Source organism: Anoplopoma fimbria, chromosome 7 (assembly GCF_027596085.1).
Source record: "Anoplopoma fimbria isolate UVic2021 breed Golden Eagle Sablefish chromosome 7, Afim_UVic_2022, whole genome shotgun sequence".
In the NCBI taxonomy this organism is placed as follows: domain Eukaryota; kingdom Metazoa; phylum Chordata; class Actinopteri; order Perciformes; family Anoplopomatidae; genus Anoplopoma; species Anoplopoma fimbria.
The window spans coordinates 10,869,868-10,886,810 of NC_072455.1; the positions used below are offsets into that span (position 1 = coordinate 10,869,868).

The following is a 16,943-nucleotide window of genomic DNA, read 5'->3' on the forward strand; positions in this document are numbered from 1 at the left end:
TTTTCTGTTTTTGGAGGGCATATTTTTTAAAAGCATTTCAATATGAAACACAAATGAGACAGGAAAATCTGTATGCAATGGAATGCCATGACCTGGATTTAAACACAACATCATTGATATAATATATCTCTAAATCTCCAGGACTTGTAATATGTTCAAATCTCTTTTTAATGAAAATCTTAAAAGATGCATTTCAGTAGAGCTCTGTTTACTTCCTCTGCTCATTATTCCTCTTTATTTGCATGGACATCCAGCACACTCCAAAAAGCCTGAGGATCAATATAAATCATATGATAATGTTGAATTAAAAAACACACCCTAACACAGGAGGAGTCCCTCAGCTGGGAGAAGGCAAAAACTGTCTATTTAGAATAATCCTGACTCAAAGCCACTTCCATTATCCATCGACTGTTACACTGAGAGCAGTGAACTGAAAGAGAACAAACATGATGAAACAACACGGTGAAGGGGGAAGGAGAAGGGGATTAAAGGAGGAGAGGATACGTCTGGTGTTTTTCTTTCTTTCGCTCTTAATATTTCAAATCCTAATCGAATAACAATGCCTGGTTTGCCCATTCCTTATACAGTCCAGTGGATATGGTAAACAGAGACTTTTAACAGAGGCTGGGTTCATCGGAGCACGAAAATAAAGTTAGTGTGGAGCCAGAAAGATCAGATAGGCGATTTATCAACAGAGAGCCGATAGAATTGCGTTTTATGTTCGAGAGATAACCTTTGTGGGCAGGAATGAACAGGTTGAACGTGACTCGTCAGCTTGCTGTTTAACCAGCTGTTCATAGTGCCGCAACGTTTTAGCCCACGTTTTCTAACTATATCGCCTAAATAATGCGTTGAAGGTTTTTTAAGGAAGGGGAGAATTACTTTCTGAAAAAACGAACAAAATAATAAACATCTAAAACGACACTTTTGAAGTCTGTCATGCATAAAGTTTGTAAAACGTCCTATTGGTGCAGTTTAATAGGCCAAGCTGAGCAAATGACCCCTACTCTAGCCAATGCTTGTTATCATGGCTGTAGCCAGCTATGGGGTCACCAAGATCCTACAAAGATATTTGAAAGCAAAAGAGAATGACTGAGAGCCTAACTGCATTTTATTCCATTTGATTTGGAATTGTCACATGGCGCCTGAATTTTGTGTTTTCCTTTACATAAAGACAGATGATTGATTTTAGTTCAGCGTTTAATACTGTGCAACCCTACCTGGTTGGAGAGAAGCTGAAGGTTGTGAGTGTCAACACAGTGTCAACACCCTCATTAAACAGTGTTATTCCTTTAAACTAATAAGACACAGCAAATCAAGGTCAATGCGACGCTGTCAGAGACAAACGCAGCAATACTGGGCTCCTACAAGGTTGTGTGATATCATCGATACTTGTTACATCGTCCACTCATGGTTGCAGGAAGGCGTACAAAGTATATGATAACTATATGTTAAAATATTCTGATGATATTGTGGTTTTCAGCCTTCCCCACAAGGACATGTGTACCACCTTCATCAAGTTGTGTGACACTAACCATCGCATTTTAGATGGTCCTTGAAGTGAGGATCATGAGCCAGTGGTCATCAAAAACCATCATCATTCAGATATCCTCTTTCAAATACTTAGGTGTCCACAAACACAACCTTCTTTGCTGGAAAACACACATTGATAACCTGTGCACTAGAATGCAGAGGAGAATTTAGAAAAGTGATTGAGGCCGGATGGAGTAAGCAGCCAGATCATGCTGATGTTCTACTGGTCATTCCTAGACTGCAAAACACAGACATGATATAAGAGGAGCCACATACTTTATGCATACGTCCCCATACGTCTTGTCCTGTACTTCGTCCTGCCCTTCAGCTACCAAACAAATATTCACTGGGGAAAGTGCACTGCTAACAACAGGTTGCAGTCTGGACCACTATTTAGCTGGTTGTAATTCTTTAATACCAATAATAATAACATGCTGTCTGTCCTTATAAGCTACAGCTACCAGTAAAAGTTTGTCCGCTCAGTTGTCAATCACATCCAACAGTGTGCCCACTCAGAGGCTTGAGAACTCCTTGAAGGACCCTTTCTGATGTATCTCCAGAGACCCGTTGTCTTCCTTTCAAAAAAGATGGAATAAGAGCTATATGTTTAAAAGATATCTCTGTGAGGGGTTATAGTGAGACTTAAATGCTATTGGTTATATTTTCCACTGATGACTTTAATATAATTTGCCAAACGAATAAAGATGTAACTTTGAGTTGGATCTTTGTGATGAAGCTCTAATACAGCATGAAATTGAAAATCCCAACTTTTTCCGTGTGTGTCTCTGACTGGTTTGCATGTGTTCACTATGGAGAAGGTTCAAGGTGTAATTTTCCCATGGCTCCACAAATATTACACTGCACACAAAAGCATGTCAGCAGCTTTGGCCTGAAACCCCTCAGCTATCAAAAACACATACTGGCAACTGGCATATTGCATTACACTGTGGTGTTTCCTCCTGAGCCCAGTGGAACTACAAATATGACAAACTGAATCAGAATCTAGCTTGTCAAGTGTATCTGATAAACTAATACTGCAGTGTACTGTATGTGTACTGAACCAAATTCAGACTACATATATCAGTATCTATTTAATCTACATACCGTTTATTTTCAGTTTGAAACACCTGACTTATTAGGTTTATTGCAAATCACTGCCAGAGTAGAATATTTTGCCTTGCTTTGTGAACATGGAGCACAAAAGAAAGTGTAAGCAAATACAAACAATGCTATCTGAGTTATCAGATTTTTTTAAAAAGGTGATTCTGTTCTGAGTTCCTATCCACCACTGTAGAAACCTGCCTTTCCTTTCAACTGACTGTGTTTGCAAGTGGGAAGTCAGTGAGGGATCATGTGTTTGTCACTGCACTAGCACCTCTCACTGGATGGTGGTGGACCTTTTCCCAGTGGGACATGGAACTGGGATGAACAGCAAACCTCCCACACATTTCGCCCTCCCTCTCAGTGTCTACATCAGATTAAGCAGGGTGAAGGACTGCAGAGCAGAGGGAACTGGGTCTCTAAAACTGGAACATATTTGGGGAAAATCTACAAAACTATACACTTTACAACTGTAACTGACTGGTGTGTTCTGCTAGTAGCAGCTAATGTGACCTAGTGCATCCAGCCTGCAGCAGAGAACAGCTATAGAGGTCCTGTATGATCACTTCTTTCTAACTCCACTCCTCCACATTTATTTACTTTTCAAACTTGTAAATTTCGGACCCAACCAACGCTGACTCACTTGAGGACAAAAACAGACTTTACACAGTTCCATCTGGAGACACTAAAGGCTTCATAATACTGTTTCTCTTACGCAGTAGAACTCCCCAACACCTGGAAACACTGATGTGGAAAATTGCGGAAAAAGTATGGCTCGTTAAATCACCCCAAAAAAAATTCCAGAAGAGTAAATTTACTACTACTACTACCTGTATATTTATGAGCTACAGAAAACATGACTAACCGTGTTGTCAATGGGAAGCCAGAGCGGGATCGTGTCCTCGTCACTGCTCTAGTAACTCCTGCTGGTCACACCAGTCAGTACTAGGGAGTAGGAAATCAGTCAGCTGCCCTAAACTTGGCCAGCGTGCAGCATTTATCTTAGAGGAGAGTGGAGATGACATTTCCCATTGGTGACCATACCAACATCTGAATTTCATCTGGTGTCTGTTAGCAGGGATCTTAATATTTAAGGTGTCCATCCATTTCTGTCCACTCATCCATGTTTTATATCTGCCTATCCTGTTTAAAGTAATTGGTTGAATTTAACTAGTTTTTACACAAAAGTCTTGTTTGATGGTTTTCATACTATCAACACAACATAAATAAACTCCACCATGCAACAAGAGGTCAAAGTCTCAGTGTCCTGATAAATACCCCCTATCTACATCCTCATCTTCTCTTGAAGTAACAAGTGTTTCAGCCCCAAACACTCCTCTCCAGAGCTTGCTTACTGGCTCATAAACTATGTATGGTTCCCACTTATCTGCCTGGGGCTTGCTTGTACTGCACCAATGAATAGTTCATCACTTCAGTTGCCGTTGTACTCCAGCCATCTATTTTGCTGCCTTTTTACGACAGTCTGGGTGACATCGCCGCAAAGCTCTACCTTTGCCCAAGGACAGTGTGACAATAAGATTAGGGAGCCGTGCCCGGCAGCTAAGTGAGTTGAGTCTGTTGCATTGACCCATGTGCTTGTGAGTGTGTGTGTGTGTATGTATGTATGTGTGTGCCTACCCCTTTGCCGTGACAGCGTGCAATGCAAGTCTCCAGCTCGGTAAAAGAGGCATTTTGGCATCGGCGGTCTCTGCACACCTGTGGCAACACAAGCAGAATGATCACATACTGTGTTAGAGATTACAGTGCCAACTCACACACACACACACACACACACACACACACACACACACACACACACACACACACACACACACACACACACACACACACACACACACACAGACACACGCATAGAGACTTTGATCTGCCTTCTCCCAGTGCCCTTGGGCTTTGGAACAACCTGGCTGCCTGAGGAGATCGGCCAAGCAGCATCAGTATCCTGTTTTAAATCACTTCCAGCTTGTACTGATGTTTATTGAGCTGCTTTTATCAAACACATTTAGTCTCCTCTGATGCTGTGATATTAATTTTAATAAGCATTTACATCGACACTGGAGGGACGTTTTGTTTTGTAAGAAGTTTACCTGAACTTTGTTGGAGCAGATGTTAGGACAGACGCAAAGAGAATATGTAGAAGCAGACTGACACTGATCTGAGGCCAGAGACTTACAGGATGGAAAGGAGCTGAAGCTCATTGTTTTTGCATCTCAGCTGTGTGAAGAGTCAATACACAGATTATAGAGCCTGCTTAAAAAACACTGTTTCCAATTCCACCAAACCACCAACAATACATTAAACCAAACCATAAAAAATATAATACAATACTACTACTACTACTAATAATAATAGCAACAACAATAATACTAGGAATATTAGTTAAAATACTAATAATAATAATAATAACACAACTATATCTGTATGGCACCTTTCATTCATGTTATGCAGCTAAAAGTGCTTTAGATAAAAATAAAAAAAAATACAAGGAAAAGTAAGCAGCTGAGGTTTAAGTGCTCAGCCCTACATAAAACGCAAGCAATTTAAAGGATCAACTACTAAAAAGACATATAACGTCATTCAGTAACGGCATGTGAAATGCACAGGAAAAGTCTTGAAGGTTAAAGAAATGTATTTTTAAGTGCTGCTTAAAAATGTCATCAGAGCATGTCTGAAAAAGAGCTGCATCCTGTGTTTTGAGAATCCAGAAAACCATCAGTAGGAGGTCTAAGGCTCCTGATGTAGCCCGGTCCTTAGCCGCTGAGAGCTTAACCCCTTAAAAACACACCTATTTTTTAGGCCTCTGCTCGAAAATTGCATATTTACCGGTAAATAAACCTTTCACAGCAAAACAGCTAAGATAAGAGAAAATGTACAACTATCGTTTGATGAAGCGATTTCTGTTGTTGGTGTTCTTTGGCTCACATCTCGCTAATGCTTTGATGTAGAGGGATTTGATGTATATGTCCGGAATCTGTGGACTGTCTGCTTTCTTTTGAGATGTTGTTTGTGTGTACTGCATAAAGTGCCATAGCGGTAGAGGCAGAAATGTGGCGAGTGGGTTGACTAAGTGGCGCTATATGGATTTTGATATTTGGTAATTAATTTAGTTGGTCTTTGAGTTGTGTTTGGAGCATGTAAAAATGGCTTATATATTCTTGTAGCCCAGGTTCTGCTGTTTAATTTGATGTGCAACATCACTATATTCTTTTGTGATTAGTGCATTGTTTCACACTGTGTTTTGCTAAGTCTTCTCCCTCTCGGTTTTATAAGGTTAAAGTAGAAGGACTTTAAACTCAAATAAAGAAGATACAGGGAGCTAAGACTGGAGTGATTCTCTCTCTCTATTCCTGTTGAATAAAAGTTTGTGTAAAGCAGGGAGAGCTGGAGGAATGTGTGAACTTCAGAAAACACATGCAAGTAAACAAAACAAGCAAATGAAAATACACATTTACAGATGTGCAGCATAAAGAAATAAGCTGACATTGAAGGAAATATGCAAATATTTTGCAATATATTTTGACATCAATATAAATGCACACCAGGTTATATTATATGATGGGATGTATTATCTTTAATAAATACAGCTAAATATACTTTACGTTGCCTTTTAGTAGATGGTTTAACATTTATTGGGTAAATTAATTCCCCCGAGTTTACCAGCAGGAATTCAAACTTTGAGTGGCGTTCTATTGTATTTTTTCAAGAAGGAAGTCAGAAAATTCAGAGTTCCAAGTTGTCTGGAACGCAGCATAAGTCCTTTCTTTCTGTTTTGAGTCCTAAACAAGTCATTTAATTTGTATCATTCATAAATCATTTTAAAGTTCTAAAAAAATAGTTAGCACATTTACAGAAATAATTCATGTTTTTTCTAAATTCTACTTATTACTTTGGGAAAAAAACTTCAAAATATTTTGAAGCCAAACAGGTGTGTGTTGATGACACAGCTACAGGCCTTTGTCATTCCTCAGCTGAAAACATACCTTTTCCTGCTGCTCACACAACATGATTGGCTTCTGAGGGATTAATAGTTGTAGAAACAATGGAGTCACTGGCTGTGAACATTCTAAAGCATTATGACTTCATGTATTCTGCGTTAGAGTTAGAGAAGGAACTTGTTGCAGCCCTCTCTTGCAAACTGAAGGTCATAATAAAGCACTTTTTTTGTCCAGTACTCCATCAATGATTTGTATTTCTAGTATTAGTACTTGCATTAGTACTGTATCTCCTGCTCCGCCTGCTGTTGTTGCTTCACAATTGTTTGCATGGGAATCAATTTAAGCGTAAGTGAATGTGTGACTGTGTGATTAGAGGCAGCAGCTTTGTGCTATGTATGCATTTATTGCTGTGAAGAGGCCCGTTCAATATGATGACTCAGAACTCATCACGCTGGATGGCAGACAATATTCTCTGCTGCCTATTTATAATATATTACTCATGCAGGTCTATTCAGTCCTTTCAGCGCGTCCACACAAACGCTGGAATGGAATCCAAGAGTCTGAATGTGCTGCAGAGGGAAAGCAATATAGACAGACAGAGAAATAGAATTTACTGGTGGAATAGAGGAGACTGCAGACACTCCTGTGTGTGTTTTCATACATATGTATTTCACATGCATAATTCAACCCTTTTTTTGTATGATTTTTGTATGTGTCTGTAGGTGGGCTTGCTCAAAGATTTATATTCTACTGAGCATCTGACTTGCAACCAAATCAGTGTCAGAAAAAAAGTGCCTCAAACAAATAGCAGACACTGAACAGACCTACTGGGTCCCTGTGACATTAAGTATTGTATGAAGAGGGATGTTATAAAACCCGTATCATTGATCACTGCTATCTCTAAGTTCTTCGTGCACAGGTTCATTTACTTGGAGAAAGTGAAAAGGTCAAGTCAAAGAGCCAGAACAGAGAAGGGTTTGAGGGCAATATAACTTCACACGTTTAGCTTTTTAACATTTTTAAAGTGGCATTAACACATACATGTTGATTGCACAATAAAATGTCAATAGAATAATGACAAAATCTGCATTTTACTCTTTTCTTTACTTTGCTAATATACACTGACCCTTTAATTATATACTTGTTTTAACATGCTCTTATTTGTTTATTTGTTACCATATTTGATTGTATATTTTCATATTTCTACTTCTAAATGATGTTATATATTATTGTGTTTACTGTTAAGCCAAATGTTAAGCCAAATTCCTTGTATGTGTAACGTACCTTGCAATGTACAGCTTCTGATTCTGATTCCCTATTAGACTTGCTGTCACTATGCAGTTCTGTCTGCGTCCTGGTACAATCTGAGGTAAATATGTTGGCTATGTTTACGGCACAAAGGAAGTGCGTCAACCAAAACAGGAAGAGGACGTGTTCCTGTGTTCTTGGTAGTAGTTAGGCTCTGAGGAAAACGGAAAGTGATTGTCTTTGCGACAGCGGCGCCAATAGTAATACCAAGAATAAGGCTGCGGTTACACAATTGGATCAGGCAGGTCGCATTGAAGTGTCAGGTGTGGACACTGTTATGTGGACACAGCTGAGTTTTGATCTGGCACATCCAATCACAAAAATCACATTGAGAAATGCAAAGTGTGACCACGACCTTGGCTTTTCTTCCGTTTAAGACGGAACAGAACCGTGAGAAGGAATTGTGTGGAGAGAGAAGGTAACCTGGGATTATGATTGGTTGAGTCTTCACAGCCACATTGGCAGTGAAAGGCCAGTTCAACTATATCCCATCGCTTTAACTTTCCTAACCCTTAAGATATGGTAGCAAACGTGAGTGGAGATCCAAAAGAATGGTGTGGAGAAGAGGTGGTGTAGATAGCGGAGCAGAACAACGCTCTAGCATTCACTTCATTGACTGAACCAACCTTGCCCTCTCCACACTTGGTGCCGGTCATGACCAGGCCGGGGTCTGGCAGGTCTCCCTGGCCGTCCTGGGTGCTGTAGACATAGGTGCCGCGGCACTTCACTTCAATGCCACCGGTCTTGATGGTGGTGTCGATGGACACGGCGTTGGTGCCTTTGGGCTTCTTGGCAGCACTATGGCACTGGATCTTACCGCACTTTGCGTCACTGGGCGGAGATACGAGCACACACAAAGAAACATTTAGCCATTTTTTAAGTCGGGATAGACTGATAACAATAAAGAGTATAAGTAAAACGTTTTTAAATGTATTTATTTTGAGGTTTATGCAACTCATAGAAGAAGGCCTGTCCTGCTGTAACACATTTTCACTAGAGCATCAAATGTGGATTAATCCGCTGCTGCAAATAGTCCCCAAAAGTGTCTTCCTGTTTGAGTAACGTTTGATAAAAACTAGAGTGCGAATATATACATATGTATAAAATAATAGACGGACAACCTGAAAACCTAATGAAACATAATAAAAATGAAATTATATATCTGTTAGGCATCTTCAGTAGGAACCAATGGGCTTGGATCTGAGAGCCCAAAACAGGTTAGGTAAATTAGAAAGTGCTGAGAAATTTGTGAGATTGGTTGATAATAAGAAAAACATCTAATACCACCAACATAATCCTTGAAGGTGTGTCTAGAAGTTGTATTTTGCTCTGCATTCTTCCAATAATGTGTAAGTATTTACTTTATATTCAACAAAATCATATTATTGAACATTTTAGAGCTGACTATCTATATTTTAGTGATATTGTATCAGAGATGAATCTCTATAGGGTCTCTCACAGAGATTCATCCCTGATCAAGAAGTGTGAGGCTTTTGGATTCTGTAGTCGCAAACAAAACTTTTTAAATGAAAAAAACTTTTTCGTCAACAGCTGCATCTTTCTTGATAATATAGTGATTTGAGTAACAGGTAACACACACACACAACACACACACACACACACACACACACACACACACACACACACACACACACACACACACACACACACAAACACACAGCCTATCACAAGGAAGACAAATGAAGAGGATTACAGAAAGACGGGCAGAGAGCAGCTCTGTGCAGATGTCTTAACAACAGGCCGATGTGTATGTGCATTTACATATCCTCTAATCAGCTCACTGACTCACTGTGGCCCAAAAACACTCTAATGACTCCTGTGGGACTCCATAATGGATTTGGCCAGTGGTGGATCATGCGAGGCAGCCGTCAACCACTTTAATCCACAGCCTCATTTACATAGCTAAATTACTAATTTGGCTCCATAATGATGTCTGGCGCAGTGCCATGGAAACTCAGAGGCCGTGTGTTGACTGTGTACAGAGTCAACACATTCTGTGCGAATGTGTGTGTATGTTAGGATGAATGATGAAACGCTCAGTTCAGCTAAAGTCTGCTTGCTAACAGCGGCAGGGACTTGTCAAAAACTAAATGTTCACATGATGACTGCAAGACAATAGAGGTGAACTATAACAGTAAGACTTTTGTTATCATTTCATTAAAGCTACCACGAGGAGCTTTAAGTTTGTATTGATTTCCGAGGTCCTTGTGGACAAAGCAATAGTATTTTCAAGCACCAGAGTCGTATAGAAAACCTCTCATTTTACTCCAACAGAGTCTTTTGGACAGTTTGCCCCTCTAAGTCCTGGTTCTGGTTCCACCCTGCCTGGAATGTTATTTGTGTCCACCTGATGCATGCAAATTCAACATTCTCTCTCCTTTTAGCTCTGGTTTAGTCTCCTCCCACTCCTGAGAACAACAGCTCAGTTGTCCCATGTCTGTAGAAACCAATTAATGCTAAAAAAATAAAAAAAGAGACTTGGCACCTCAAAATGTTGACCTTTTTGTGAGTTTTTCATATTTTTTGTCAACTCTAATATTTCATGTTTTTTCTTCCCTTTTCCTGGCACAAATGGACTTCCATACATACCTGTCTGTAAAGAGACATCGCCACAGTCCACACAAGTGTCCCCAATCATGTATAATGTACTATCTGTATCAGGTTTTAGTGGACAGATCCAATGTCACATTGTCTAGTTTTGGAGATGTTGTTCATAAAAATTGTAATCTAAAGATATTCATGTGACAGAAATCCAAAAAGAAATCTCTCATGGATCTACTATTGTCCTTTTATCTACTATAACAAAAAACACAGACGACATCTTGTATTATAAGGTGTAGATTATGGTTTTTTTTGTGTGTTATCATCTTCAGTAACACCGACAGCATCTCTTACCTTTTCTCACACTTCATGTAGTTGGCGTGCTCATCTTTCCCACAGTTACCAAAGGCGTTCCCCGCTGCGTTGACATCTTCAAAGCAGGCATCGTGGGCCGGTCGGGCTCCTGGTAACACAACATATCCCATCAGCCCTCTGGATCTTATAGTGTGTGAGTGCATTAGTTGAGACTGGAGGAAATAAAGGCGTGGATCAGTGTTTCAGTGTTGCAGGGACAGAGGGCAGTTCTGTGCAATATTGCAAAGGTGAAGGAAGGAGGATTTGACGATTTGCGGATATGGGACTCGAGGGAGAGGGTTGACAGCGCGGATCACACCAAGGTTGTGTGCCTGGGGACGTGACAGAGGAGTGGGTAGTAGGAAGATGAAGTGTAACTAGTGAGGGTGTACCAAAACTACCTGAGAGCGGGGGGAGAAATCTGAGATCTCAGGAACAAAGATGAAAAAAGAATATTGTGAGAAAAAAATTGTCATCTTAAATGAAAGAAGTTGCAATAATTTGAGAATAAAATTATATTATATGATATTTTATTGATTATTTATTTAAAAAATAATGAATAACTAACCGTATCTTCTGTGAAATTACGCCTTTATCCAAAGTAATCACTATTTCCCTTAATATTACAACTGTCATCACACAATAACACTCAAAGTCTCAGTTTTCTCCTAGCAGTGGCACTGTAACTCTCCCAATAAAAGGCCTTGTGAAAATAATAATAATAATGGGGCAATTAAATATGATGATGCACATGAAAAGTCAACGTGTTGCTCTTATCTTTTGTGCTCTATTGTGCTGCTGCACAAACACTGTCATGCTTGTCAACGCAATTTTCCCATCAGAGAGGGAGAAAGAACAAATCCATCTAGCTTTGATGAGTGTGTATTTTGGCAGACCGCTGCCAGCTCATGTTGTTCGCCGCATTAAGGAACTCTGACAATCACTCCAGCATAACTGCCCTCAAATCTGTTGCTGTTGTTTGAAGCAGTTTTACACTAATACTGTTTTTTTTTTTTTAAAGCACTGACCTCTTTAAATCTTTGTTTGAACAAAATCTTCACACTGGTCTGATGGCATGTATGTCCCTGTTATACTGACTGAATGGGTACCATGTATGGTCTGCTTTCTGTGGTAATAGGCTTTCTTTACCGTAGCCCCAGAGCTGCAGACACTGCTGTTCGTGGGTGAGGCACATGCCGTTGTAGCAGTAGGCCACTCCGTACTGGCAGGAGGAGCCGTCCAGCAGGTAGACGTTGGCGGGGCAGTAAGGGGAGGCCCCGGTGCAGTACTCTGGCAGGTCACACGCCCCTGCTGGCCCCCGGCACATGGTCCCCGCCTGCTTCAACTGGCAGAGACAGGGAACAAGCAGTGAGAGGGGTGTGAACAATGTGAAGAACACGTCCGATGTGGTGAATCTCACAGGGATGATGCAAACTGGATTCTTTCTTGCAGAAGAACCCGTCATTCTGTTTTAATTTTTTTTTTCCAGGACAGGATTATTGTAATAAAGATACAAAGTCTATTTGCACTAATGCAGAGGGAATGGGAGCAGCGGGTCAATAAGAGCCCATTAGCTCATTTATGTTTTTGGAGACGATCAGAGATAAATACAATAGCATAAGTAGAAATATATGGACAAAACTAGGACGAAATAAGCACTGTAGTATTTCTAAACTGTGGAATACAACAACCTTTTGTGTTATGTAACTGTTAGGTGGGCGGGTGGTTATATCTTTACAAACTTACAAAGGCTGTGCTTTGTTTTAACCTGCAGAACTTTGTCAGCAGTTGAGAGCCAAAGTTTCAAAAGATACTTAACCTGTGGGGATTTTCAAACATCTGGTATATTTATTTTGAAGGGAAAAGTGCACTCACTGAGGTAGATAGATAAACAATATACAATAATTTATGTTGTTATACTGTACTTGTGCACAAATGTTTTTACTAAACTTAAACCAACTTAAAGCTGCATGATAGATTTGTTGACCATTTGGGGTCAGCAAATCAGGCTAAAAAACACAACACCTGGCACATTTGACTGATCCCACATCCAGCAGACACAAAGCAACATTAGAATTAATTTGGATTTGTGTTCACCTGATGAATAAAAGTCCAATTCCTGAGAAAAATATCTGCCTCTTTAGCTGCTAAATGCTCCTGTATGTTCACCAGCTAGTCTCCCACTGTGTCTGTCTGCTGAGTAAAACATTAAAACTATCAATATGTAATTTAATGTCATAATTAAATAGCAGCTGTGGCAGTAGAACTCATTAAAAGTATAAAATATATAAGAATATGCTAAAATATAATAGTATGGAATAGGTATAAGAATATGAATATATTCTATAAACAGCCTGTCCAATAAAAGGGAAAACATGTGTGTAGAAAGATAAACGATATTGCAATGCAGACTGAGAAGAAGAGCAGCTCCTCTTCTGCAGACAGCGCAGAAGTTAATTCCATCTTCAGCGTTTTGACTCCTCTGTCAGGTTAAAGCTCAGCGGGATTTGCGTTCACGCTCGTGGGTATTACTATGGGATGTCAGGATTTGCATTGGTACAGTGAGATGAAGTGTATTAACCCGCTGTGATGGGAGCTGACACCAGCTGTTGGTACAGTATGTCAATACTCTGACATGATGACAGACAGTGAGCTAATGACAGTGAGATACCAGGCCAGCTCCCACCAACGCCGCTCTGTGTGTGTATGTACGTGAGGGTGTGTGTTTCTTACTTTGCAGCCCTCACAGCACACTCCATGGGCACACTGAGCCTCTTCCTTCAAGGTGCAATTATTGGCATTGCAGCAATTGTTGGTGCATTCCTGTCACACACACACACAGGGTTGTTACAACTTTTAAGTTTGCGGTTGTAAATGTTAATAAAGACATTCTCTCAGATGTCCTGCAGCGCCATCATCATCACACATCTAGGTAAACACTTCAACTGACAACTGTGAAAAGAAAAAAATCTGCATAAAATCCACAGACATGATTTTGCTGCTGCTCTTGTGTCATACCACATCTATAGAGAAACCATCTACTGTTGCCATGGCGCCCTCTGTCAAGCCAATCAAAACAAATGTGGGAGTTTACTCAAGCCTGAAAAAAAAAGCTACGTATACCAGCCAAGAGAGGGGATAATAATAGTTTGAACTTTCAAATGACTTTCCACAAATCCTCTTTACAGACAACACTGACATTTGCAAAATTAATACTTTTCCTTCCTAGCTTTACTACATCATTATTGTTGTAGTACAAGATTTGGTTCTGAAAGGATTCTGATATCCTTTCAAAAAACAAAAATCCACACCAATATGTATGTCATGTGTATGATACATTTGGAAATCACAAGGTGAGTCCATTAAGCTACGTTGTGGAGCTCGTCTCATTTGCAATGCTAAGAACAGGTGGCTTGTCAGAGCCTGAGCTCGACTGTCAGCTCCGTCTGAGTGGGAGTCATAACAAACGACCCGTCAGCGGCGCTGCTGTTGTCAGCTAACAATTTGCTTCCTCTGTTTTCAATTTGCTCTGCCGCTTGAACCAAAGTAGGTTTACTTGACCTCCGGGCTTATTGAGTGCAAACACTCCATCCGGATGTTAGGAAACTTTAAGTTATCTTTCAGCTGTGTTGTACAAAGGCGACGCAGAGCACATTATTTATGAGGCTGCAACGACACTGCTCTACGTAACCTGAAACCTGAGGTAAAAGAATAAAAAGAGCTTCATTTTCCATCAGTGACTTTTGAAAATGGTCAGAAAATAAACAAATGGATCATTTTCAGTTCATGTTATACTTCAAATACTTTATATTATAAAAGAGAAGCTCTTATTTCATGAACATAGAAACTTCTTTTTCCTTTTTCTTATTTCTATTTGGGATAAACATGGTCCAGGTTTTGGCACTGCAGTTACCATCATGCTTTGGGTCATGCAAACAGGGAGTAAATGTTACCGAGTCTACAGAGGAAGCTTTACCTTTATACATTTTTTTTTGCCTGTACTTGTTAAAAGAAATGATCTTAACTCAAGGTCCCCTTATTTCCGGGCTTTCAACCAAATCTCAGTCTTCATCAGCAGATAGAGTTTGAAAACTATACATTAAAGGAATAGTCCATCTGCTTTCAGGTGAGCATCCTTTTAAAACAGATCTGTAGAAATGAATTTGTGGTTTTAGAGGTTAGGTTAGCGTTAAGTGCTGAAACTATTTGTTGCTGAACAGTCAGGCCCAGCGGCTGTGTGCAGCTTCCTGTAGTTGTGTCTTCACATTCTCACTATGTGACATACCTCGAAAGTAGTAACTAAAAGTACAATATTTCCCCCTGAAATGCAGGGGAGTAGAAGTATTGAGTGTCGTAAAATGGAAATACTTAAGTACAAGTTCCTCGATACCAAATCCACATCATCCTTCCATATAGAAACAAATGAAAATTGAAGAGTGTGGAAAAAGTTGCGTAAAGATCTAAAACAGCACAGCATGGAGAAAATTGACAAAAACATTAAAAAAAAGGCAGTATGGTCCCTATGGTGGTTTTATGGGGTTTGGGTATTTCAGACATCTATCAATGAATAAATGTGCTCACATCAGGTTCTCCACAATCACACTCTTCTCCGTCCTCCACGAAGCCGTTACCGCACTTCTTGCCCCCCACCAGGTCCTTCATGTTGGGCATGTTGAAGAGACACATGCCCCCTCCCTTCTGGAAGTAGCTGTCCAGGTCACGTTTGCTGCAGCGGCTGAAGACACGTGGGAATGGATGCCTGGAAAACGACATTTTCACTATTGAGGGGCAAAATTTGCAAAATGAAATATGACATAGATTACTTCTTTCTTTCCTTGCACTGAGATACAACAGTAGTTCCTTTTGTTTCTATGTGGTGAGTTAAAGTATTGTAGGACAACATACAAAGGCTTTCACCACAGGGAAATGTTTACTGTTATTCCGTTTGTTTTATGTGAAGGACAACACAGGAAAACAGGTGATTAAAAATCTATTATGATCATAAAAAAGTAGAACAAAAGTTGTGTTTTTATATCTGAGAGAAATGAAATATCTCAAGTGACAGGACGAGTCCTCTAGGCAGCCACATGAATATGTAATTTGTTTTTTTCCTTTCATATGTCAAGCTGTTAGCGCTGCCAGCTGAGCTGAAGCAGGTGCATGCTGAAGCCTGACGCAGCGCTGGAGGCTCACCCGGTGGCGGCGGCCATCACGCAGCCTCCCTGCTCAGCGGTGGCCTCCACGCAGCAACCGTCGTGGTCATGGCTCATGCCGAAGTTGTGGCCGATCTCGTGGGCCATGGTGGCCGCGGCGCCGATGGACAGCTCTGAATGGTCCTGTGGGGGAAATGGGAGGGAGGTCACTTTGTAGGACGGACAACATCATGTGGAGCCTGATGGCTGCAGGAATGCAAACATACAGATTTTAAGTACATACTTCATATGAGAGCATGTTTTCATTTGTACCAGGAAATGTATGAGCTCCCTTCTCCAGCTCATGGGTTAGTTAGTCAGCAGTAATTAGGTTGTGGTAACCATATTAAGCAAAATCATAAAGGCCAAGAAGATTCTTTGTTTTGATTTTAGCAAAAAAGTTTATTTTCCCAAATGTAAAGACAGATTGTTTCTTTTTTATTTATCTGACATCCGTATTTTTAACAATAAACAATCAAACAACTAAGATGTTAAATTCCTAATAATGACAAAAAAAAATACAAACAAAATTAAAGAGAGTAAAACAAAGGTACATTAATTAGAAATTAGTGTATAGAAGGAATAAAATAAACAATAATAAATACATTTTTATTTAAAAAAAAAAAATGTAAATTGGGGAATAAAGATGACAATGTAGTTGTCATCCAGATGGATGTTAACCTTGGCAAAGGACTTATTAAACTATAATTATTGACACACTTTATTTCAGTTAATATTGTCATTTATTCAGTGTATGGGCCATGCATTATTATTAAAGTAATTTGCAATAAAACTAATTACCATAATAATTGCCTCAGAGTGAACCTGGAGGGACACTTTTGTGTATCTGTTGTCTGTGTTTTCATATTGATTTTTTTATTTTATTTTCTTGACTTGATAAAAACTGTCTTTCAGTATAGAATCATTAAGACTCCTATGG

At 39.8% G+C, this 16,943-nt stretch overlaps 1 protein-coding gene across 1 annotated transcript in view; it reads right to left on the reverse strand.

Moving 5' to 3' along the window:
* adam19a (ADAM metallopeptidase domain 19a) overlaps positions 1–16,943 on the reverse strand; it is a 161,000-nt gene that overhangs the window by 14,547 nt on the left and 129,510 nt on the right. The window contains exons 11-17 of the mRNA XM_054601327.1: positions 16,005–16,147; positions 15,393–15,570; positions 13,545–13,634; positions 11,961–12,156; positions 10,812–10,920; positions 8,522–8,726; positions 4,273–4,350 (exon numbers count right to left, since the gene is read on the reverse strand). Of these exons, the coding sequence (XP_054457302.1) occupies positions 4,273–4,350; positions 8,522–8,726; positions 10,812–10,920; positions 11,961–12,156; positions 13,545–13,634; positions 15,393–15,570; positions 16,005–16,147 (999 nt within the window). The remainder of the gene's footprint in view (positions 1–4,272; positions 4,351–8,521; positions 8,727–10,811; positions 10,921–11,960; positions 12,157–13,544; positions 13,635–15,392; positions 15,571–16,004; positions 16,148–16,943) is intronic.